The sequence below is a fragment of the Eptesicus fuscus genome, chromosome 7 (genome assembly GCF_027574615.1).
Source record: "Eptesicus fuscus isolate TK198812 chromosome 7, DD_ASM_mEF_20220401, whole genome shotgun sequence".
Classification (NCBI taxonomy): domain Eukaryota; kingdom Metazoa; phylum Chordata; class Mammalia; order Chiroptera; family Vespertilionidae; genus Eptesicus; species Eptesicus fuscus.
In genome coordinates, this window is record NC_072479.1 from 57,712,148 (window position 1) to 57,734,850 (window position 22,703).

The 22,703-nt window shown below is 56.5% G+C and overlaps 1 protein-coding gene across 2 annotated transcripts; it reads right to left on the minus strand.

The window, feature by feature from the left end:
* Positions 1-284: 284 nt before the first annotated feature.
* On the minus strand, positions 285-18,859 carry ACVRL1 (activin A receptor like type 1). 2 transcript variants are annotated; one of them, XM_028144398.2, is made up of 10 exons: positions 18,843-18,859; positions 8,233-8,300; positions 7,540-7,791; positions 7,150-7,358; positions 6,813-6,912; positions 6,318-6,464; positions 5,736-6,011; positions 4,930-5,127; positions 1,880-2,010; positions 285-464 (listed from the first exon to the last, which is right to left on the minus strand). In XM_028144398.2, exons 2-10 carry the CDS (start codon positions 8,294-8,296, stop codon positions 330-332), a joined length of 1,512 nt encoding a protein of 503 aa, XP_028000199.2. In that variant the 5' UTR covers positions 8,297-8,300; positions 18,843-18,859; the 3' UTR covers positions 285-329. The 2 variants fall into 2 exon arrangements, with proteins under 2 accessions (XP_028000199.2, XP_054575044.1); XM_054719069.1 differs by lacking the exon at positions 18,843-18,859 and adding an exon at positions 13,221-13,367.
* Between the last annotated feature and the right edge of the window lie 3,844 nt (positions 18,860-22,703).

A 22,703-nucleotide genomic window follows, 5' to 3' on the forward strand; every position in this document is an offset into this window, starting at 1 on the left:
ACTGGGGCCTCCTTTGCACTCTGTCCTGGGTGGTAGGGAGTGCGCCCAGGGCATGGTGGTGGGGACAGAGCCAGGCGTCAGGGAGCCTGCTGCTCTGAGCAGGCCAGACAGTGGGGAGATCGGGTTTCAGCCCAGCTGTATTTTGGGCTGGATGGGCTGGGGGCAGAGCTGGGCAGGCACAGCTGCCCCTAGAGGGGCACCCCCTCTCCAGCACACACACACTACCTCCACCCAGATAGACCACCATTCACCGCCCCCCTGCCCGCCCCCTCCTCCCCCCCCCACACACACACACTGCAGGCTGAGGGGAGTCAGGTGTCAGCCTGTGGCTAGTCAATCACTTTGGGCTTCTCGAAGCTGTTGCTGAGTTTCTGTAGTGTCTTCTTGATCCGCAGCGCAGTGAGGCGGGCGGAGGGGTTGGGATACCAGCACTCCCGAATCATCTGAACCACACCTGAGAGGACCTGGGGGAGGGAGAGAAGCAGAGACATGGGTCAGGGGAGATGGGAAGGAGGAGGCGAGGAGAAGGGCCCAGTCATGGGGAGACACAAGCAGGAGACAAAGGACGAGGAGAGGGGCGATGAGAGTGTTGAGAAGGAGGCGGGAGGAAAGACAGGAGCGGTAAGGGTAGGGGGTGGGGGGAGGATGGAGGGATCCAGGCAGGGACGAAAAGAGTAAAAGGAAAAATCGAAGAGGAAGAATGGGATGAGGATGGAGAGAGGCAGGCCGGACAGAGATGTAACTCAGATCTTCAGGAGCGCTCAGTCCCCCTTGGGGAGTAGGGTCTGTGGAGCACCTTCCCCCACCCCCCACCGCCACCGAGACCCAAGAAGGGGGAGATATGTAAGTCTCGGGGCTCCCGCACCCCCAATCAGACCCCAGTGCTGAGGGCTGTGTCTCCCAGCCCCCACCAACCCTGGCTGGTGAACACTGGAAGAACGGGTGGTGAGCACTGCCCCCAACATGCACATGTGCAGGGAGGAACCCATCCCAGGAAGCTCAGATTTAACCTTTTGCACTCGGCTGTCGAGATTAAAATTACTCTTTGAATGTATCAATAATTTGAAATATAAAAAAATCCAAATAAACAAGTTTGTATGAAAAGAAACTCCAGTTTTTTATTCTACTGCCGCGCTTTGTAAAATCTGGGGTATTTAAAAATTAAATCCCGAGTAGAATAAAGGAATCGAGAAAAAAGCAAGCGAGTGCACAGGGTTAACCACCTCAAGCTGGTTCTTGAGAGGGATTGTATGTGTGTGTACATCTGAATGCATGTGTGGCTTTTTGTGGATATGTATGCTGTGTAAAAATGTACATGTGTCTATGTATACATACATGTATGTATGTGTGTACGTTTATTCATTCTTTTAATAAACATTAATTGAGCACCAATCGTGGGCCAGGCACTGTCATAGGTAATGGGGACATAGGGTTACACAGGAGACATGCTCTTTGTCTTCACAGGGTCAGCATTCTGGCACATACTTGCATGTGTATGTATCTGTGAATGTATATTTAAGTAGAAGCATGTGCGTGCCTATATATGTTTATATACGTGTGAGTATGTGTATTACAAAAGTATGTGAAGTATTTTGAGCAAAGATAAAAACAAACAACAAAAACTGTATAGTAAGAAATGCAGCAGAGAACCTCTGATTTTCCCAGCAAGGTGAAGGGTTCTGAAAATCCCAGAATAACTAGAGTCCCTGTGGGGGTCCACAGGACAGAGATATGGGAGGGTGTGGCCAGGGAGGACCCTGGAATCTGCCCCCTAGAATCTATCCGGGGGAAGCCAAGGCCTCAGACACAAGTTCCTGGGCTCAGAAATTCCAGCTGTGAGCCACCACCCCGTGCCATCCCAGCTCCACAGGGGCCTCACCGGGTCTGCAGCCAGCCTGTTGTGGATGGTGGGGGTCTGCTGGTCAACACACACCACCTTCTTCATGTCCTCAAAGCTGGGATCATTGGGCACCACGTCATAGAAGGGTGGCTTATAGTCCTCCACAATGCCTGGGAATCGGGGGAGAGGGGAGACAGGGCAGTCACTCGGGACCCCAAGAAGGCCAATACTACCTAGAGGAGAGCCTTGCCCACCTCTGTCCAGGGGCCAAGATACCAGTTGTCTGACCATGGTACCCTTTAGAGGGACACTATAATATCCTATCTAATAAGGAGGGAATATCTAATTGACTGCCCCACCCTCAAAGATGGCAGCGCCCACAGCCAATAAGGAGGGAACATGCTAATTGACGGCCCCACCCTCAAAGATGGTGGCACCCACAGCCACAAGATGGCGGTGCCTAGTCCCCTCAGCCCCACAGCCGCCCAGGGCTGGCCCGAGGCGCAGGCAAGCCTCGGATGGTGGCTGCCCAGCCGCCCAGGGCCGCCCAAGGCTCAGGTAACCAGGGTCGGCCAAGGCTTGAGCTGCCGGCAGTGGCAGCAGCAGAGGTGTGATGGGGCGTCGCCTTCCCCTAATCACTGGGTCGCCTCCTGCCCTTGAGGGCTCCCGGACTGTGAGAAGGGGCAGGCCGGGCTGAGGGGACCCCCCCCCCCTTCCAGTGCATGAATTTTCATGCACCGGGCCTCTAGTTATAAATATATTTATAAATAATAATTACTACTACCATTTATTTTGCACTTACCATGTGCCAGGCATTGTGCTATAAATACTTTATATGCATTATCCTGTCTTTACAATGATCTTATGCGGTGGGTACTATTATTACCTGTGTGTTACAGATGAAGAAACTAATGCTCAGAGAAGCTGAGGCCAAGGTTACACAGCTAGTAATGGCAGAGCCAAGACTTCATCTCATTGGATCCCTAGGCCAGATCTTGTTCCAGCCTTTCCATAGCTGCTTCCTACCCAGGCCCGGGCTCCGCTCCCAGGTCCCAATGATCACAGATGCCCATAATTCCAATGTTTATTGTCCTAACTGCATTGCATTAAATCCTCACAATAACACTAGGAAGGAAGCAATGTTATGTGAGCCCCCCTCTATAAGCAATGAAATTAAGGCCAGAGTGGTCTTAATTAAGGAAATTAAGGAGCTTACCTAAATGCATAGGTAATAAGTGAGAGTTAGGATTTAAGACCAGAAAATCCAACCCAAGGCCATGCTCTTGACCTCCTTGCTACCCTAAAGGGAGGGTAGCTGGTTGACTGTTGGGTGAGGATGTGGATGCAGGAGAAGGGGGAGAAAACGTCTCTCTTAAAAGAAAGGAATTTCTACCCAAGTCCAAAGAACACCCGCCCCTCTCAGGGACGGCACCCCCTCAGCCAGCAGCACCTCCTTACACCGAAGTCCTTAGCAGGGGCTTTCTGAAAACGAGGCCTGTGGGGCTGCAGACGGCCCAGGCAGGAGAGGCCAGGCTCGGAAAAAGTGCCCCGTGCCCCACCCTGCTTCCCAGGCCGGCCATGGACCGGGCCCACACAGCCACAGCCACAGCCCGGGAGAGCCTGCGCCAGCTGTTCTCCCCGTGGCGGGCTTCCAGGCCAGCCCCCGAGCCGCTCGCGCCCTAATCAGTGCTGCACAGAGGCCTGAGCGTGTCTAATGGGCCTTTAATCAGTGCCGGGGCTGACACCAGATTACAGTGTTTATAATGCGCCACGAATCTGTGTGGGGCTGACAGGGCTTCCCTCCGCCCAGGAGCCTGCAGTCAGCCTGCCCTCGGCCCTGGCTGGTCCAGCCTTCCTTTCCCGCCGCAGCCTGGTCCAAGGGGCCTCGGCTCCGTCAAGGCGCCCCCTTCCCTGACACCGGCCCCTAGAGCTGACTCTAAAAGCTCAGGCCTGAAGGGGCAGGAACCTGAGCCCCTGAGCCTCCCAGAGGGACTGGTTAGACCTCAGCCTCCACCCATCGGTGACTGCTGAGAGCAAACGGGGCCCGGCATGGAGCTGGCCCCTCACAGATGCTCGGGAAATGAGAATGTCCCTCTCCCCAAGGAACAGAGCTCCAGTCTTATCCTGAGGTTGTCTCCAAACTGTCAGGACTCCTGGCAGCCCCACTCTGTGGGCAGCCTCCACCAAGATTGACAAGCCTCTCGGCCAGTCCAGACACCAGCCCTCATCCCTGCACCCCAGGACCGGGAAGGCACTGGCCACAGGGCTGCCCGTGGCATGGGGCCAGCAGGGATGAGGTCCCTCTGCCTGCTCCCCTGTGGCACCCACAGGAACATGAGGAAGCAATAAGCAGGCAGTGCGGGCACTATGGTATCTCGCATGTTTTGTGGTCAAGGAAACCAAGGACCAGGGAGGTTTAAGCAGCACAGTGAAAAACAACACTGGCCCCGGAGTCAGAGCGCCGGGTTTCAGATCCTGGTGCTGCATCTAACCGGCTGTAATTCTGGGTCTCAGTCCCCTCATCTGTAAAATGGGGGTGATACTGTGTCAGGGATTCATTATGACAACAATAATTGCTACTAGTATTTACTGAGCTCCGGATCTGTCCTAAACCTTTTATTTGGATGATCTCAACCATTAGAAACTATTTTTATTCTCACTTTACAAATGAGGAAACTGAGCACCGAGAGGTGAAGTAACATGCCCGTGGTCAGTGGCAAAATCAGGAATTGAACCTAGGCAGCCTGATTCCCAACCCACGCTCTTAACTACTGAAGCGATACCAGCTTCCTGCCAACAGAGGATGATTAAATAAGACAATACATGTATATCGCATGGCATCTGGCACATATTTAAGCTCAATAAATGTTAGCTGCTATTAATATTCCTGTTATTATCACTTACCCAAGATTTCACAGCCAGAATCACAAACTCGCAGACTCAGATGAACCTCAAAAGGTTGCTCAGCTGAACCAGCTGGCGAGTAGCAATGAACGGAATACAGGCAGTCTGGCCACAAGCCCCCATCTCCTGCCTGTCTACCCACTCGCCCCTCCCCGCTCCTCACCCTGTGCAGGGTGGGCCCTCACCATTGACGATGGTCCGGCGGGTGATCTCCCACAGCACCAGGCCAAAGGCCCAGATGTCCGTCCACTTGTAGGACTCGAAGCAGTCGGTGCGGATCTGCTCATCCAGCACCTCGGGGGCCATGTACCGCTTGGTGCCCACTCGCGGGTTGTTGCCGATGTCCAGGTAATCGCTGCCCTGCGAGTGCATCACAGCCAGGCCTGTGGGTAGCAGGGCTGTCACTTCGGCTGCTCACCCCAGCCCACAGACAGGGTGGCCCCAGAGGCTGTGGTCCAGGGGGCAAGGTGGGGTTGCAGGCAGATGGAGACCGGCTCTGAGGCGGGCCGGGAGAACACTGGCTCCCTTCCGTGGACTGTGTAGCGCTCTCTGGGTGCCCAAGGACGCAGCGGGATGGGAGCGGGCAAGGCATGCATTATGACGCCCATTTCACAGAGCAGGACCCCAAGGCCCCATGAGCAGGAGCGATGTAGTCAGTGAAGCCCGGAGGATAACCCAGGGTCCTGGCTCCCTGCTCCTCTCTCCCAACTCCTGGAGCCCGGGGTGGGGCAGTGGGAGGAGTTTAAGCTTAAAAAGAGTGTTAGGCAGACGGTGGGGCTCTTGCGGAGGGGAAATGAGACAGCAAACATCTCTTTACGTTTTAAAGCGCCAATCAGAATCGCCAGGGCACGCACACAGACACCTAGGTCCTAGGCAAAGGTGGAGCCCCGTGGACATGGGACCGCGCCCGCCCGCAAAGGGGCCGCCCCTTCCCTTCCCTGCCCCGCCCCGCCCCTTGGAAAGGCCCACCTTACTCCGCCCCGCCGCTCACCCAGGTCTGCGATGCAACACTGCAGGTTGCTCTTGACCAGCACGTTGCGGCTCTTGAGGTCGCGGTGGGCGATGGCCGGTTTGCCCTGAGTGCCGAAGATCTCCACGTGCAGGTGCGCCAGGCCGCAGGCCGCGGACACGGCCAGCCTCAGGGCCAGGCGGGGCTCCAGCGTCTGCCTCTGCAGGAAGTCGTAGAGCGAACCGTGCTCGTGGTAGTGCGTGATGAGCCACAGCTGCGTGCTCGAGTTGCGGGAAGTCATGTCCGAGGCTATAAAGCCTATGGGCAGAGGGTCAGGTGGCTCAGCCAAGGGTTTAGAGATGAGGGGGTCTGGACTGGCCGGGGTCAGGGCTGGACTAAGGCACAGGACGGACTGAGTCAGGGCAAGCAGGGGCTGGGGCGAAGGCTGCTCTGGCTTAGGGCAGAGAGGAAGCCGGAGTCAGAGGGTGGTGGGGGCTGAGGCCGGGCTGGGAGTCCTTCAGGGTTGGGTGTCCATAGGCTGGGGACTCCAGCCTTGAGTGCAGGGGATGAAAGCCGGGGCCTGGCCTCGTTCCCCCACTCCCACCCCACCCCCACCCAGCTTGCCTAAGATGTTGTCGTGTCTGAGCAACACTGTGTTGTAGATCTCAGTCTCCCGGAACCAGGACTGTTCATCCCTCGAGGAGAATATCTTGACCGCCACACTCTCACCATGCCACAGGCCTCGCCACACCTCGCCATAGCGGCCCTTTCCTGATCCAGTGACAGGGGGGCGGAGGGGAGAGAAGGTCACACAAGGCCCTGGGCACCGTAGTCCCCAGCTGCACTGGCCCATCTGCAGAACCTCTGACACGTAGGCTTAACTCAATGCAGACCCACACCCCGCTCGCAGGCCACCCCCACCTGCCTCTTGTTCCCTGCTGGCTTCTGCAGAAGGATCTAGCCCTGCCCGGTCTCCACCCACTCCGTGCCCAGCAGAATTCCCATTCTGAGCCAGACCTGGCCCCGTCGGTGACTCCAGAGGCCAAGAGCTCTCTTACCCCTCCCTCCAAGCTCATGGGAGCCCTTGGTCCCCATCCCCCAGGCTCACCCACGGCTCACCCACACACTCCACCAGGGCGACCTGCCGTGCCACCGTCCTCTGCACCAGGAAGGGGAGCCCCGAGCCACTGCCTGTTGTGCAGTCACTGTCCAGGAAGTCCTGAAGGTACAAAGAGGCCACTGAGAGCTGTCCCTCACCCAGCCCCCTCCTCTCTCCCTACCTGGCCCCTGCTACTGTGGCTGCATGCTCCTCGCTCCCCCAGCTCCCCACCCACTGGCATCTGAGTGTCTGTGATTGTGCCTTTCCTGGCTACCTGTCACTCTGCACCCCTCTGATTCTGTGGCTTCTGCTTATTCCTCCCCCCGGCGCTGTGTCCCATGTTCCCCATGCTCATACCCCCAGCATGCTGTCCCCCTGCTCGGAAGGCTTCAGGATGAGTCTGGATTCGCCCAGCTCGCTGTGCAGGTGCTGATGTTTCTCCTGCCTCCGCCGGACATGCCACAGGCCCAGGGCACACAGGACCCCCAGGACCAGCAAGGCCAGCACAGGGCCCAGGATCAGAGGCAGCTGGCTAACTACTTGCGGCTGCTCCGGGGTTGGGTTGGCTGCCAGAGAGAGGATACTGAGACCCGGCTGCCATCGGGACACTTCCCCTACCACACCTTGCCGCTGCCGTTAGGTCCCAGGGTCCTGCCTCCCCACCCTCCTGGCAGGCCTGGGAGGAAAGCAGGGTGAGAGGGCAGGGTCTGAGAGGCCCAGTAGGTGGTGCGGAGGCAGCAGACATACCCTCCAGCTCCAGGGACACGTTGTGGTTGCAGAGGGAGCTGTAGCAGCAGTAGTGGTTGACGACATCAGTGGGGCGTGCCCAGCAGAGTTCTGGGTGCGTGTTCGCACAGCCCCGATGTTCCTGGGGGTGCCTGCCCTCCTCCCGCACCAGCACTACAGTGCACCAGGTCCCCTGGCAGGTAGACGCCGTGCATCGTGGGCCCTTACACGTGCAGGTCACCAGCGGCCCCCGAGAGGGCTTCACAGGGTCGCCTGGGAGACACAGCAGAAGCTCAGTCACCCTGAGCCCAGTTCCCCAGGCTGAGCCCAACACCCACTGCTCTCTCCCCTCTGACCTTTCAGACAAACCCCTTGAGGCCTTGGTCCCTTAGTTCCACCCTCAGATTATCCTTCCCTCCAGGGGGCAGCTGAGACTGTGAGAAGCAGGCCTCCAGCCCTTCCCTGACCCCAAGGCCTCCTCCCCAGTTCCAGGCCCAGCCCTGGCCCCCAGCCCCACCCTGAGGACTCTTTCAGGCCCTCTCTGCCCACATCCCCACTCTCTGTACCCCCCAGATAGAGCAAAAGGGGGTTGGGGTAGCCTGTCTCCTGCCCTCCAGCCAAGCTCCGAAGTCCCTTCTCCCCAGCTCCTCAAACAGCCCCAGCAAGAGCTGAGCCCCTTTCTCCATTCAGGCCCCTGTTCCCTACAGGACTCACCCTGGGTCAGGTTCAAAGCCATCAGTAGCATCAGAAGGCATCTCCTGGGGGGGTCCAAGCTCATGGTCCTGGAGAGAGGAGCAGGAGAGGGGGTGCAGTAAGATCTGTGAAATGTGATCCCCTCTGTGTTTTCAGCCACTGACCGTGGGTCCCTCCCACCCAGAGGAAATCACTGGGAGTGTTTTGGGGGGGCAGGCAGGCCTCCTCCCGACTCCACTGCGCCTGGCTTTGGGGTGGGGCCTGCAGGGGAAGTCCTGGTTCACTTCCCCATGGAAACCATCCTGTTAGGGGTAAAGGGTGGGGAGCCATGTTTAAGTGACAGAGAGCTTGGGGGAGACTCCCAGCCCCGCAACCCTGCTGCTGAGCCACAACTGGAGGGCACAGAGGGCTCGGGGCTGGGGGGAAGGACCATCTCTTCAGCAGCACCCCCTTCTATCCTCTGCCTCTTGCCCATCCCCTTCTAGCCTCCCCCCCCTGCCCACCCATTTCCCAGCGCACCCGCCGCCCCCCCTTCCCAGCCCTGGCTGCCTCAAACATAAACAGGCTCCTGTCTTCACTTCCTGCCATTCAGGGTCCCGCCAAGCTGGGAACAGGAATCAAGATTGTTTAGATTGGGGTCTGGATAGAACAGGCAGGAGTCACGCACAGCATGGAGGTCAGGACACACTCCCGGGGCAGGCCGGAGCAGCACCGGGCCTGGAGAAGCCGCCTGCGCTGGAACACCCCTGTGCCCGAATCCCAGGGGACACCTAGTGACTCACAGAGCCCAGCTCTAGGTTAGAGATGACAGGATTAAGGCTCAGACCGGGGAAGAGACTTGTCCAGGGGTACCAGGAGCACACCCAGGTGTGCAGACTCCCAGTCCAGTGCTCTTTCCTCTCTGTCTCCCAATCCGGGTGGCAGCCTGTGTCTGAGCCCTCAGGGCTGTAGCAACCACACACAGCTCCCTCAGTGCCGGCTCACTAGGTGAAAGGAACCTCCTGCAGCCGGAGTATCAGAGGCCCTCTCTGCGCCATCCCTGGCCCCCTTCTCTTTCCTTGCTGTCCTGGGAAAGGGTGGGGGCAGGGCCAGTGATGTGGGGAGGGAAGTGAAACACACTTAGACACTGAATGTTTGACCTTCCGTGGCTAAGGTTGACCTTTTCCAGAAGTTGGATGGAGAGTGTCAAGGGGAGTAATTCTGGTCTATGACACTCCCCAAACCTGGTCCCACACCAACTAGTGCTTCACAGCTACCCCCTTCTTCATTTCTCACAGGTTTAGAACAAGCAGATAAGGCCCGGGGCTGCAGCAAGAAGGACTGAGGTCAGACAGTAAGAAGGACTTTCTGAACGGTGGCAAATAAGCAGGGGTTTGCCTGTGGACTGGGTCCCCAGATAGGGGCAACTAACACGAGGGGCGGGAGTGTCTTCTGACCGGGTGAGGCTGACTGTGGCCACAGGGGCTCAGAAGGCGTGGCCTAAGAATGGTGCCAGATGAAGATACAAGATGCTAAGGCTCTGGGGCAGGATGGCTGGGGTGGGGGGAGCTTTGTATGCCTCTCTGCTGGTGGCAGCTCTGCCTTCCTGCCGGGGCTTCCTCTGCCCCAGAGGCCCAGAGCTGGGGAAGGAAATGGAGCCCTGGGCTGCCGCAGCTGTGTCCCCAGCCTCTGCCTGACCTCCTGCCTCTGCCCCCCCCCCTGGCAGGCAGTGAGGACTGCAGCAGGCACTCTGCGGTGGGACTGGAGGCTGAGCCCCAGACAAGCTGAATTTGTCCACTGGGGTCCAGGCAGGAAGCCATCCTCGGCAGTAGCCTTTGCTTGCCCAGAAAGCAGCTGAGGAAAGGGGATGGGGCAGGAAGGAAAAAGTGGAAAACAATGCGGATAAATCTGGCATCCTCCTAGGAGCCTTTACCCATACTCCACTTTTCTGACCATGCCCCAGTGCACCCTCTCACCTACTTTAGTAGACTTATCAGAATCACCTGAAGGGCTTGGTTAGCAATGTACATTCTTTGGTCTCACCCCCACTCCAGAATCTGATTTGGTCAGAATCTGGGATCAGCAAGAAACATGCTTTTTTTTTTTTTTTAATCCTCACCCGAGGATATGTTTTTATTTATTAGGGAGAGGGGGGGGGGGAGAGAGAAGCATTGATCGGCTGCCTACCATATGCGCCCCAACCACGCACGCAACCTAGGTATGTGCCCTGACCGGAAATCAAACTCACAACCTTTTTGGTGTACGGGATGATGCTCCAACCAACTGAGCCACCCCATCAGGACAAGAAACATGCATCTTAAAAAAGTTCCCCGGGCCCTAACCGATCTGGCTCAGTGGATAGAGCGTCGGCCTGCAGACTGAAGGGTCCCAGGTTCGATTCCGGTCAAGGGCATGTACCTTGGTTGCGGGCACATCCCCAGTATGTGCAGGAGGCAGCTGATCGATGTTTCTCTCACATCGATGTTTCTAACTCTCTATCCCTCTCCCTTCTCTCTGTAAAAAATCAATAAAATATATTTAAAAAAAAAAAAGTTCCCGGGGTAATTCGAATCAGTGGGTACCATAATGTCCTACACCACATGAGACGCAGTCTCCACGCTTTCATTTCATAGGACCTGCTGGTGCGTGGGCGTGGGGTGCAGAGGACAGGACGCTCACTCCCATCCAGGGACCTCCCCCGTTACGGGAGAAGAAGGAAACACAAGGCTAAACATGGAAGTCAAGGTTTTGGAAACACTGTGGAGGGAGGGCGGGTCCAGGCTCTGCTCCTGACATCCAATCCACCTCAAGCCTCCCAGGCCCAGGAACGGTACAGGGAGACCCAGCGCTGGTCTCATCCGGGAACGTGGGGGAGTAGCATTGCGAGTGTCCAGTTTCTAACTGTGCCCAGTGTAAGGTTAAGTACAGGAGGGTGCAGACCAGTCCAAACCCAGAGCTGACTCCGTGTGATTCTTCCTGCAACCTGACTCTAGCACAAATGGACTCCTGGGCACTGGCGGTATTCCTTTCATTTCTAAGCAAAACTGCATGAAAGATCTCCTGCTGCAGAAGCATCACTGTTTATTGGCCAGAAATCACAAATGCTAAACTAATATCAAACATTAACTTACCACTGTGAAGTCCTTAGTAATAAGAGTTAACTTTCTCTGAGTACGACTTATGTGCTATGTACTGAACTTTAATGGTTGACCTCATTTAATCCACACAACCCAATGGGGAAACTGAGGCTCGGGGATGTTAAATCTGTTGCCCATAATCACCATGTGTGTCTTGATCAACATAAATTACTGACCATAAATCCTTCCTTGGTCACTTTATTCCTCCAATTGTTTGGTGTTGGGTGAGCCCCACCAAGGAGGAAAAAGAGTGAGTGGGTCTCACCAACATGAACAGATTGTCCACTGCTGTCATCAGCAGGTGCCCGGTGTGGGTTTGTTTAGATGTGGAGACAGAAACCATGTTAGCTGTCGGCTTAGTCACAGGTGGGAGAACCAGAGTAGGGGGTGCTGGGAAGGTGGTTGTCAAGCTTTGCTCCCCATCACACCTGAGGGGTGATGAAACCTGCTCCGGCCAGCAGCAGTGGCTCAGCACAGCAAGGAAGCGCCTCACTCTGCCCATCCGCAGGTCTGACCCAAACAGGGGAGGCCGGGCTGAGCTGCCCCCACCAGGCTGCCCCGACCAGGCTGCCCCTTACCAGACACAAAGCACTTTCTCTGCATCACTTCATGAACCCCCAACGGCCGTGCGATACAGCACCACGCCTGTGCAGAGGAGCACAGAGGTCAGGATCTGGCTCTGGCTCATGTAAACTTGAATTCAAATCCTGTCTCGGCCACGCAGAGCTATGAGATTTGGAACAAGTTACCGTATTTTCCGGCGTATAAGACGACTGGGCGTATAAGATTTTCCTGGGTTAAAAAGTCGTCTTATACGCCAGAAAATATGGTAACTCTGCTTTTCTGGTATATATACCATATATATAATATGTATATATGTATATACCGGTACTTAAACTTTCTGAGGGTTAGGCTTTCCTGAGTGAAATGAGAAGAAGAATAGTGCTCGTTTCATAGGTATCATGTAGTAAAATCAGTTAGCAGAGTACTAAGTGGTCCATAGTAGGCACTTAACACATGTTAGCAAAGCCCAGCCATCCACTTACACCATCCCTGGAGCTTCGGACAAGCAATTGCAGTCTGAATCTGCGCTTCCTCTGTAGGATGGGTATGGTAACCCCTCTGCTACGTTGTGGCGAGGATTACATGAGAAATACATGTCTTCACAGTAAGTACTCAATAGACAACAGTTACCTTTAACCACCCAATGAGATGGAAGGGCAGGGGACAAATGGGGCAGGGAGGGGTTAGAGAGGACAGACCTGATGCAGCCAGAAGCTGCCCACAAACACAGAGGGGGTGAGAGCTACTGCCCACCTTGGCCCTGACCTCGAAGAAGAAAAGGAGGGGGCAGCTCCAACAGCACGGGCTTCCAGGGTGGACTGGAACCCTGGGGCTGCCTCCTGCAGGGAGCCTGCGCTCCCTCTGGCCTGCGCGCTGGAGGAAGGCCACGGCAGGGGGTGGCCTGACCACCAGGGTTAGAGGTGAGGCGTGGGGGCTGCAGTGACAGCGTCAGGTCAGGTCCCCGAGCAGGAGCTGCCAGGGCTGCGCTGGCTCAAGGCGTCTGACGTGGACCCTCTCCCCCAGGCCAGCCCGCTGCCAGCAGGGACACGTGACCCGTCCTCCGTGGGTGAGGCCGGGCGGGAGTCCGCCTGCCCTGTACGTGGGCTGCAAGAGGAGGGCAGAGACGCCGGGGGCCTGGCAGGGAGCCCAGCCCCGCCCCGCCCAGGCTCAGGTGGGGTGTGGGCCGCCGCGGGAGGGGAGGGGTGCTGTGCCCCTGATGAGCCGGGCTGACCCTGCGGCGACCTCCCCCAGGGGCTCTGCCCTAAGGAAGGGCCCTCGGGTGGCTCAGGCCGTCCCCCACCCCGGCCCCGCCCGCGGACCTCTTCTCACCTGTGGGCCCGCCCGGGCGGCGGGGCGCTGGCGGGTGCGGGGGCGGCACCGCGAGCCCTGGACGGCGGGCCGGGGTCTGGGCGCGGCCCCGACGAGGCTGGGCCGTGGGGCCGGGAGGGGCTCGCTCGGCGCTGCCGGCGCGGCGGCCTCCCGGGACTGGGAAAGGGGCCGGAGCAGAAATGTTTCTTATTCCAGCGTCTTCCTGCTTGGCCGCGGCCCCACCACTCCCTCCTCATAAACCGTTTCCTATTGCCCAGCTCGCTCCCGGGGCCGCAGGCCCGGCCCGCCCCCGCGCGGCTCCCAGACCCGGGGGCAGCCCCCCAGCCGCCCCCAGCCCCCCCAGCCCCCCCAGTTCCAGGATCCCCGCCCCGAGCCTCCCACATCCGCCTCCCCGAGGGGGCGGGCCTTGGACTCGGCTGCAGGGGTCGCCCGGGGTCCGGCCCGGAGCCAAAGGGGCTGGAGCTCCAGGGGAGGCACCGTCTGACGCGGGGGTAGTGGGGGGTAGGGGTGGGGGGGGGCGCCCCCGGCCGCTCGGAGCCGCGAGGGGTGACCTGGCATCTCGGGATGGAAGGGGTCACCGTGCGAAGGACGGCGAGAAGTTACCTGTCCTTCCCCACCTTCAACCCCGGTCCAAGGGCAAAGCGCGGGCTAACGGGGTACGAAGATCGGGCCCCCTCCCCTCCGCCCTCGGGGAGTGCCCACTCGTCCAAATCCTTCCTCCTCCTCCCTCTGTCCCCTTCGCCCCCGCCGTCCCCTCCCGTCTTCCGCAGCCTCTGCTCAGCGCGGGGAGAGCAGGCCCAGACGGCGGGCGGCGAGGACAGCCTGAACCCCTCCAGCTGGCGGCGCGCAGCCCTGGCCAAGGCGCCTCTGGCCTCCGCGGGTCTCCGGGATGGAGGGATGGAGGGATGGAGGGATGGAGGGAGAGGCTGGAAACTGTACGGCTCCCTGCGGGGCAGCCCCTCGCCCCCCAAAGGGAGCGTTAGCCCCGGGGACCAGAGCCTCGGCTGCACACTGCTGGACGAGGGGGACCAGGCTTTGCAGGGAGCGGAATGGCTTCTCCCCGGGGAAGAACAAACACCCCGAAAGCTGGTGTGTTCCTAGCCTCCCGGTTCCCCACCAAGACTCTGAAGCCGGGGAATCCAACGGGTTACAGAAGCTCAGACGACGGACACCTCCCGTGCCTCAGCCCCCACCTGCTAGGTGGACATCATAAACAGCCTCATAGGATTGGCTGAGTCTGACACAGGGTAGGCCTTCAATGGAAGTGTTTAGTTACATTAATAAATGAAAAGGCCGAGGAGGTTGGTCTCAGCCAAGGAGAAAGACATGGGACATCAGAAGCAAGAGCAGACCTCTGTGCTGGTGGGAATGCAGACTGGTGCAGCCACTATGGAACACAGTATGGAATTTCCTCGAAAAATTAAAAATCAAACTGACCCAGTGATCCCACTTCTAGGAATACATCCTAAGAATACAGAAACACCAATAAGAAAGAATATATATACCCCTGTGTTCAAAGCAGCACAATTTACAATAGCTAAGATCTGGAAACAGCCCAAGTGCCCAGTAGATAAGTGGATTAAAAAAGCCGTGGTACATTTACACAATGGAATACTATGCAGCTGTAAAAAAGAAGGATCTTGCCCTAACCGGTTTGGCTCAGTGGATAGAGCATCGGCCTGCAGACTCAAGGGTCCCAGGTTCGATTCCAGTCAAGGGCATGTACCTTGGTTGCGGGCACATCCCCGGTGGGGGGTGTGCAGGAGGCAGCTGATCAATGTTTCTCTCTCATCGATGTTTCTAACTCTCTATCCCTCTCCCTTCCTCTCTGTAAAAAATCAATAATATATATTTTTTTTTTTAAAGAAGGATCTTTTACCCTTTGAGACAACATGGAGGGACCAGAGAGTATCATGCTCAGTGAAGTAAGCCAGTCAGAGAAAGACAAGTATCACATGATCTCACTTATATGTGGAATCTAATGAACAAAATGAACTACCAAACAAAATAGGTTCAGAGGCATGGAAGCATGGCACAAATTAATGGATCTCAGAGGGAAGGGGGTGGGAGGTTGGGCAGAGTATAACCAAAGAATTTATATGCACACTAGAGGCCCGATGCATGAAATTCGTGAGGGGGGGTGGGTTCCCTCAGCCCCGCCTGCTCTCTCTCACAATCCTGCTCTCTCTCCAATCACCCCTCCACTGCCACTGGTCACCGCCACCTCGCAGTCGCCATCCAGTCCCTCTGCCCGCTGGCCTGGTGCCACCTGCTCGCCAGCCCCACCTCCCACTGACTGGTCATTCTGACATTAGGTCGATTTGCATATTATGCTTTTATTATATAGGACTAGGGACCCCTTGGGGAATATCCGGCAGTCAGACATCCCTCTCACAATCTGGGACCCCTCGCTCCTAACTGCTCACCTACTCGAACCTTAGCACTGCCCCCGAGGCGGGAGAGGCTCCCGTCACCACCGCTGTGCTCGCCAGCATTGAGCCCGGCTTCTGGCTGAGCATGCTCCAGCTGTGGGAGTGCACTGACCACCAGGGGGCAGCTTCTGCATTGAGTGTCTGCCCCCTGGTGGTCAGTGAGTGTCATAGTGACTGGTCATTCTGGTCTTCTGCCTTAAGGGTCGCTGGGCTTTTATTATATAGACTAGAGGCCTGGTGCATGAAAATTCGTGCACTGGGGCAGGGGGGGGGGGGTCCCTCACTGCACCCTCTTGCAGTCATGGAGCCCTCAGGGGATGTCCAACTGATGAGCCCTAAGCAGGAGGCAACCAGGCGGGCTGATCAGGGGCTGGTGCCAGCTGGCAAGTGGCTAGCCCTGCCCCCCCACCCCCTGCCAATCACCCCTCCACTGCCACTGGTCGCCGCCACCCCCCAGTTGCCATCTGGTCCCTCTGCCCGCTGGCCTGGTGCCACCTGCTCACCAGCCCCACCTCCCAGCGACTGGTCATTCTGACATTAGGTCAATTTGCATATTACGCTTTTATTATATAGGACTAGGGGCCCAGTGCACGAATTCGTGCACCTTGAAAGGAACTGTGGGCCACAAGGCTGCAGTGGGCACAGGGGCGGGTCTCGGCCCATCCTCCATGCTCCTGCCTGGCCCCTCCCACCACGGTCCCCAGTCCCCTCTCTGCCAGCAGCCCTGCTTCTGCTGCCACTGCTCCCATGCACTGACGGCACCGGCCCCGCTTGAACCCACTGATGGTGTGGAACGACTGGGGCCAGCGCCAGCAGCAGGTACAAGCAGGGCCGGTGCCATCAGCGGGTGTGAGCAACAGCTGCTGCCCCGATCACCCCTAAGGAGCAGGGGCAGGTGGAGATGCCTTCAGGAGCGATCAGGGCTGGCAGCCGCCACTTGTACCCACTGATGGTGCTGAGTGATCAGGACCAGCCTCGTGGCCCACAGTTCCTTTCAAGGTGCACGAATTCATGCACTGGGCCCCTAGTCCTATATAATAAAAGTGTAATATGCAAATGGACCTAATGTCAGAATGACCAGTCAGCAGTGGGTGCGAGAGGAGCCATTGCTGGCAGTGGGTGCGAGAGGCGGCTGCTGGCCCCGATCGCCCTTCAGAAGCAGGGGGAGGTGGAGAAGCTCTGAGAGGTGATCGAGGCCGGGAGCCACCACTTGTACCCGCTGACGGTGCTGAGCAATTGGGGCCAGTGCCGAGCATCGGCAGCGGGTGCAAGCGGCAGCTCTGGCGCCGGAAACGGGTGCGTGCGCCAGGCAGGACCATGGTTCGTGGGAGCAAAGAATTTTCAGTAACCACCAGAGGCTCACCCTGATGACAGCGACCGGCACCCTGCCTTGGTCTGGCAACTTTGCTCACCTGCTCCACCATCCCGCCACGGCCAACGCTCGCCATGTTCTGCAGGTGCCCCCTGGTGGTCAGCGCACATCATAGCGACCAGTTGTTCGGTTGTTCCACTGTTTGGTCTATTTGCATATTAGGGTTTTATATATATATAGATATGCATAATCCATGGACATAGACAATAGTGTGGTGAAGGCCTGTGGTCGGGTGGGAACGAGTGGAGGAGGGCAATGGGGGGACATCTGTAATACTCTCAAAAATAAAGGTTTAAAACAAGAGCAGCCCTCTAAGGTGTCTTGCTCTAATATGGAGGTTCTGTAAGATGGTCAAGGGACCCCCACCCTTTGACAGGAATAGAGGCTAGGGGAGACAATAGCTAAAGGCATCCATTGTTGACTGACCTCACTTCCTTTGCTGCAACCCCGCCAACCCCCCCCACCCCCTCCCCGGCCCAGCTGCTTCACAACAGGAGCCTGTGAATTCCAGAACCAAGGCACACCCAAATTTCAGTGTCAGGACAGACGGGTGTCCTGGAGCCAATAGGAAGTACTATAGGATTACAGTGTCTGCTCTTTCAGATTATAGCGGCCACTTGGCACTCTATTAGCTGGAGACAGGAGAGTGTGGCCGCGTGGCCGCCTTTCATACCCACTCTCTCCCCTGCCCTGCGGTGGCTTCTGACAAACCTCTCCCAGCCCCAGCCCACGGATCTCTGTCCTGGGACGTGGAAGTCGGGCTTTCCCAAGGGAAGCGTTCGTTCTGAGACACACCCTGAGAACAGAAACATCACCGTGGACCAGAGCTGAGAGTCGCCCATGTGAGTCAGTGGGGGTGGGGGACTTTATCTGGAAACGGTTCATGAAATAGATAAAAGTAGAGCGCTTTTGGAGGAGGAAGACAGGGCCGGGTGGGGGATGGGCTGTTCGTCAGTGCTGGAGTCTACACTCCCCACCCCCCTGCCCCCAGGCACTGAGTCCTCTGGACGCTGACTCTGCTCCCTGGAGCTTCTTGTGAAACTCATGCTTCACAGCACGCAGGGAGGCTGGGGCAGGCACCCGAGGAGGGACAGGAGGAGGGACCGCGTTGGAGAAGGCAGTGGAGACCGAGCCCAGTGAGGAAAGGGAAAAGGAATTGCAGACTGTGTCCAAGTCTACAAGAATTAATTACACAGAAGGACCAGCTGTTCCCCATAATCAGCGAGGACAGAACAAGAGGAAACAGGCCTCAAGGACTGAGATTTAAATTTAGATATTCGGAAGGATTTCCCAGCAGTGTGGAGCACAGGCCTGCTCCTGGGAAGGGTGTGTGGGTGAAACCTCCAGCTGATTCTCACCTACGGAAGGCAGGTGCCCTGGAGATGGCATGAAGGCAGAGGAATGAGCAACTTGATTTTTCAGGGCCAGCGATGAGTGTTGAGTTTACGTATTGCTTTTGCCACCAGGGCAGGGCCAACTCCACGGGTTTCCCCCTCTGTCGATGCAGGGCGCCACATTCCACTTAATGCTCTGCTGCTGCCATCTTGAGATTCTTAATAATGTTTGAACAAAGGGCTCGGCACTTTCATTTTGTGCTGGGCCCCACGAATTATGCAGTCGGTTCTGCACGAGGATGAGTAGGAAGAAAAGGCAAGGGAGGAAATGAGCAGAGGGTGAGCTGGGCTTGGCCTCCCTTAAATTGCAGAGTAGGAGACTTAGATCAGGAAACCTAGGGATGTTTCAGACGTGAGAGACATGAACAGGGTCCCCGAGGAGGAGGAACTGCGTCTCCTCTAGGGGAGAAAGGGAGGCCGGTACCTGTGAAGTCCATGTTCCATCTCTTCAGCACAGAGGGGAGAGCCCCCGCTTTGTGGTCCGGATGCAGCTCCGTTTAGCCCGGAGGAGGATGTGGCCCGCTCCGTCTCCTGCAGCTCAGGGCAGGAGGTGCCGCAGTGCCCTGGGTTCCAGGCCTGGGCCAACCTCTCTGGGCCTCAGATTCCTCCTCTGAACACCAAAGTGTTTGCACTGGAGAGTTGCAAAGATCCTTCCCAGCCTCATATGATCTTCTTTGACTCTAAGATTGGGGAAACCACCCGGTCTTCAGGCCCTGTCACCACAGCTCAGTTTGGCTGGTGCCAAGGTTTGGGGAGGGTGCGGACAGCCCAGCCCCTTCAGAAGAGGCTGGCAGACACAGGCCCGATCGTGGGAGCCACCTAGTCACCTTCCTGCTCCTGTCCGGCTCCTCCAGGATGTCCCACGGGGTTCATCGGCTCCTGGCCCACCCCGAAGCCCTGGGATGACTCATCTCAGGATGGAGCCTTTTGAGGAAGGGCTGGCATGTCAGGGCAGGAGTCTGAGATTAGACGGTACCCACACAATGCCTCGGGGTGGGTTGGCTTGCAGCCTGGGCTCTGATGAAATGCTGCTCCAGGACGGCCTCCTCCCTGAAGTCCAGCGACCTCTGGAATGTCCCTCCCCGCAGGCCTCCTCGAGGCTCTGACCCTCGCCTACCCCACTGGTCCGGCCAGAGGAGGGAGAGGAGAGGGAGTGGGAAGGGCCACCTTGGAGCTGGAGGCGCTCTGTGCGGATATCAGTTCCTGTACCTGTAAGAAGGGGCTGGTGATGCCTCCTCTGCCGATTCTCAGAATAAAACCAAACATCCGGGAGGGTCCTCTACCGGCTGAAACGCCCACACGGTCGTTTGGTTTGTTTTGAGGGAAGGAGGCGTTTCAGCTGGGACAGGAGAAAGAGCATGAAACCAGAGTCAGGGGACCAGAGGTTTGGCTGTGTGACGGGGCCTCTATTTTCTTACCTGCTCAGAAATGGGTGCTGCCACAGTGGGCTGTGAAGTATGAAGCAGCCATTCTGAAAAAATATGCAAGACATTCCTAATAAACACAGGGTAAAAATAAATAAGTACATGAAATGCTGCAGCCGAGTTTATAATGAGAAGCAACTGTGCCCACCCTCAGACCCTCTTGCTGAGGCCAGCCCCTTCTCAAGGGTTCAGCTATTCATTTCTCTGTCATTTACTTTGATAACCTAAGTAATGTTTATGATACCATCTCCAGATGTTGTTCAGCTTTGTTGAAGTATAATCCTATATAATAAAAGAGTAATATGCAAATTGACTGTACCTCCACTATACCCACAAGCCATGCCCACCAGCCAATAAGGAGCAAGTATGCAAATTAACCAAACCAAGATGGCTGCAGCCACAGAGTGAGCAGGAGGCTTGGCTCTGCTCAAGGCTACAAAGTTTCAATTATAGAAGATAAATAAACCCCAGATACCAGGGCCTCCACTTGGGCCGCCGGGGGGTGTGGCCGGCCTGCAAACCACCACAGGCCCCTCGCCCAGGCCACCCCATTCCCCAAGGGAACCCCCACCTGATCCAGGACACCCTTCAGGGCAAACCAGCCGGCCCCCACCCGTGCACCAGGCCTCTATCCTATCTAATCCTATCTAATAAAAGGATAATATGCAAATTGACCGTCACTCCAAAACACAAGATGGCTGCCCCCATGTGGACATAAGATGGCCACCACAAGATGGCCAGCAGGGGAGGGCAGTTGGGGGGGACCAGGCCTGCAGGGAAGGGCAGTTGGGGGGGACCAGGCCTGCAGGGGAGGGCAGTTGGGGCAAACAGGCTGGCAGGGGAGTGGTTAGGGGGTGATCAGGTTGGCAGGCAGAAGCGGTTAGGGGCAATCAGGAAGGCAGGCAGGTGAGCAGTTGGGAGCAGCAGTTTTGGATTGTGAGAGGGATGTCCGACTGCCCATTTAGGCCCGATCCTACTTGGATCAGGCCTAAACGGGCAGTCGGAGATCCCTCAAAGGGTCCCAGATTGGAGAAGGTGCAGGCTGGGCTGAGAGACAACCCCCTCCCATGCACGAATTTCGTGCACTGGACCTCTAGTTGATAAATAAAATTGCAAGATATTTAAAGAATACATCGCAATGACTTGATATACGTATACATTGTTGTTGTTGTTAATCCTCACCTGAGGATTTTTCCCATTGTTTTTCAGAGAGATTGAAAGGAAGGAAAGGCGGGAGGGAGGGAGGAAGGTGGAGGAGGGAGAGAGAGAGAGAGAAACATCGATAGGAGAGAGACACAACTGGGGCTGGGGAGTGAACCTGCAACCCAGGTATGAGCTCTTTATCAGGAATTGAACTTGAGACCCTTGGGCTGTTCCTCTGACCACTGAACCACACCGGCCAGGGCCTGTGTGTGTGTGTGTGTGTGTGTGTGTGTGTGTGTGAACATTTAAGTACTACTCTCTAAGCTAATTTCAGTTATACAATAGAGTGAGTCACCATGTTTTACATTAGATTCTGAGATCTTATTCATCTTATAGCTGAAAGTTTGTACCCTTTTAACATTCCCTAGTTCCTCCATTCATCCACCCCCAGCTCCTGGCAACCATTTTTTTGTTTGTTTGTTTTTTGTTTTGTTAATCCTCACCCGAGGATATTTTTCCATTGATTTTTAGAGGGCGTGGAAGGGATGGGGAGAGACAAGAGAGAGAGAAGCATTGATGTGAGAGAGATACATCCATTGGTTGCCTTCTGCACGAGCCCCCACCAGGGTGGGGGATTAAACCTGCAAACGAGGTATATGCCGCCCACCGGAATCGAACCTGGGACCCTTCAGTCCTTGGGCCAACGCTCAATCCACTGAGCCAAACCATCTAGGGTGGCAACCATTTTTTAAACTCTGTTTCTATGAATATGAATTTTTTTTTACACTCCATATATAAGGGATACCATGTAATATTTGTCTTTCTGCTATTTATAGACTTTAAAACTTCATAATTTAGGTCATTTAGTTTCTCTTCCTCCTAATTATTTATCGTTATGTTGTTATTTTGTAATAATGCCCCTTTAGTTCCTGTTCTATTAGGGTCACATGGTATCCCTTGACCCTTCCCTAAGTAAGCATCGTGACCCCCTTCCCTAGAGCTGCAATTTTGTGCAAAAAAGGAACATGTGTCAATTAGCCGAGGCGCACAATCCCCACTCAGGATGGTGGGATGCCTGCAGGGCCTGATGAGCATTTTGGATGGCACAGGAGTTCCTAGAGGCACCCAGACTTTTGTCCACTAAGAGAAGCAGGGCCTGAGTTTGCTGGGGTGAGGGTGCCCGAATTAGCTGGTAAGGGTGTGGGGGTCTGGTAGGCTCTGGGGTGGTGCTGGGAAGACCATTGCAGCTTGGGGATAGGGTCTGAGGGGCTACGGGAACTATTCCCAATGGGGAGGGCTTGGTATTTGGACAAGGATGAGGTTCCCAGGGCTTGAGGGCAGGTACTGGCCCTGGCTGGGAGGCAGATCCTTTGACAGAGGGGCAGCTGGCTGGGCGAGGCCAGAGGCCAGCGGGATTTCCTCTAGCTCCAGGCACTCGAGGGGTGGGACCAGATTGCTGGAGCTGGACACAGGAATCTGCCTTTGTTTCCAGCTTGAGGGGAAATGCCACAATCCTGCCCCCTTCCCACCCCTCCAGCATCCGTGCCCAGGCTCTGCCCTTCCCAGCACCAGAGGGCCGGGTACTGAGGGCCTACAGCAATCTCTTATCTCCAGGAGCCCCATCCACAGGCCTCTGTTCCTCATTCCCCGAAGGCAAATCACTGGCCCGGAAGCAGGATTGAGGTCAGAGTTAGTATTCAAGGCTGGTCTGGAGGAAA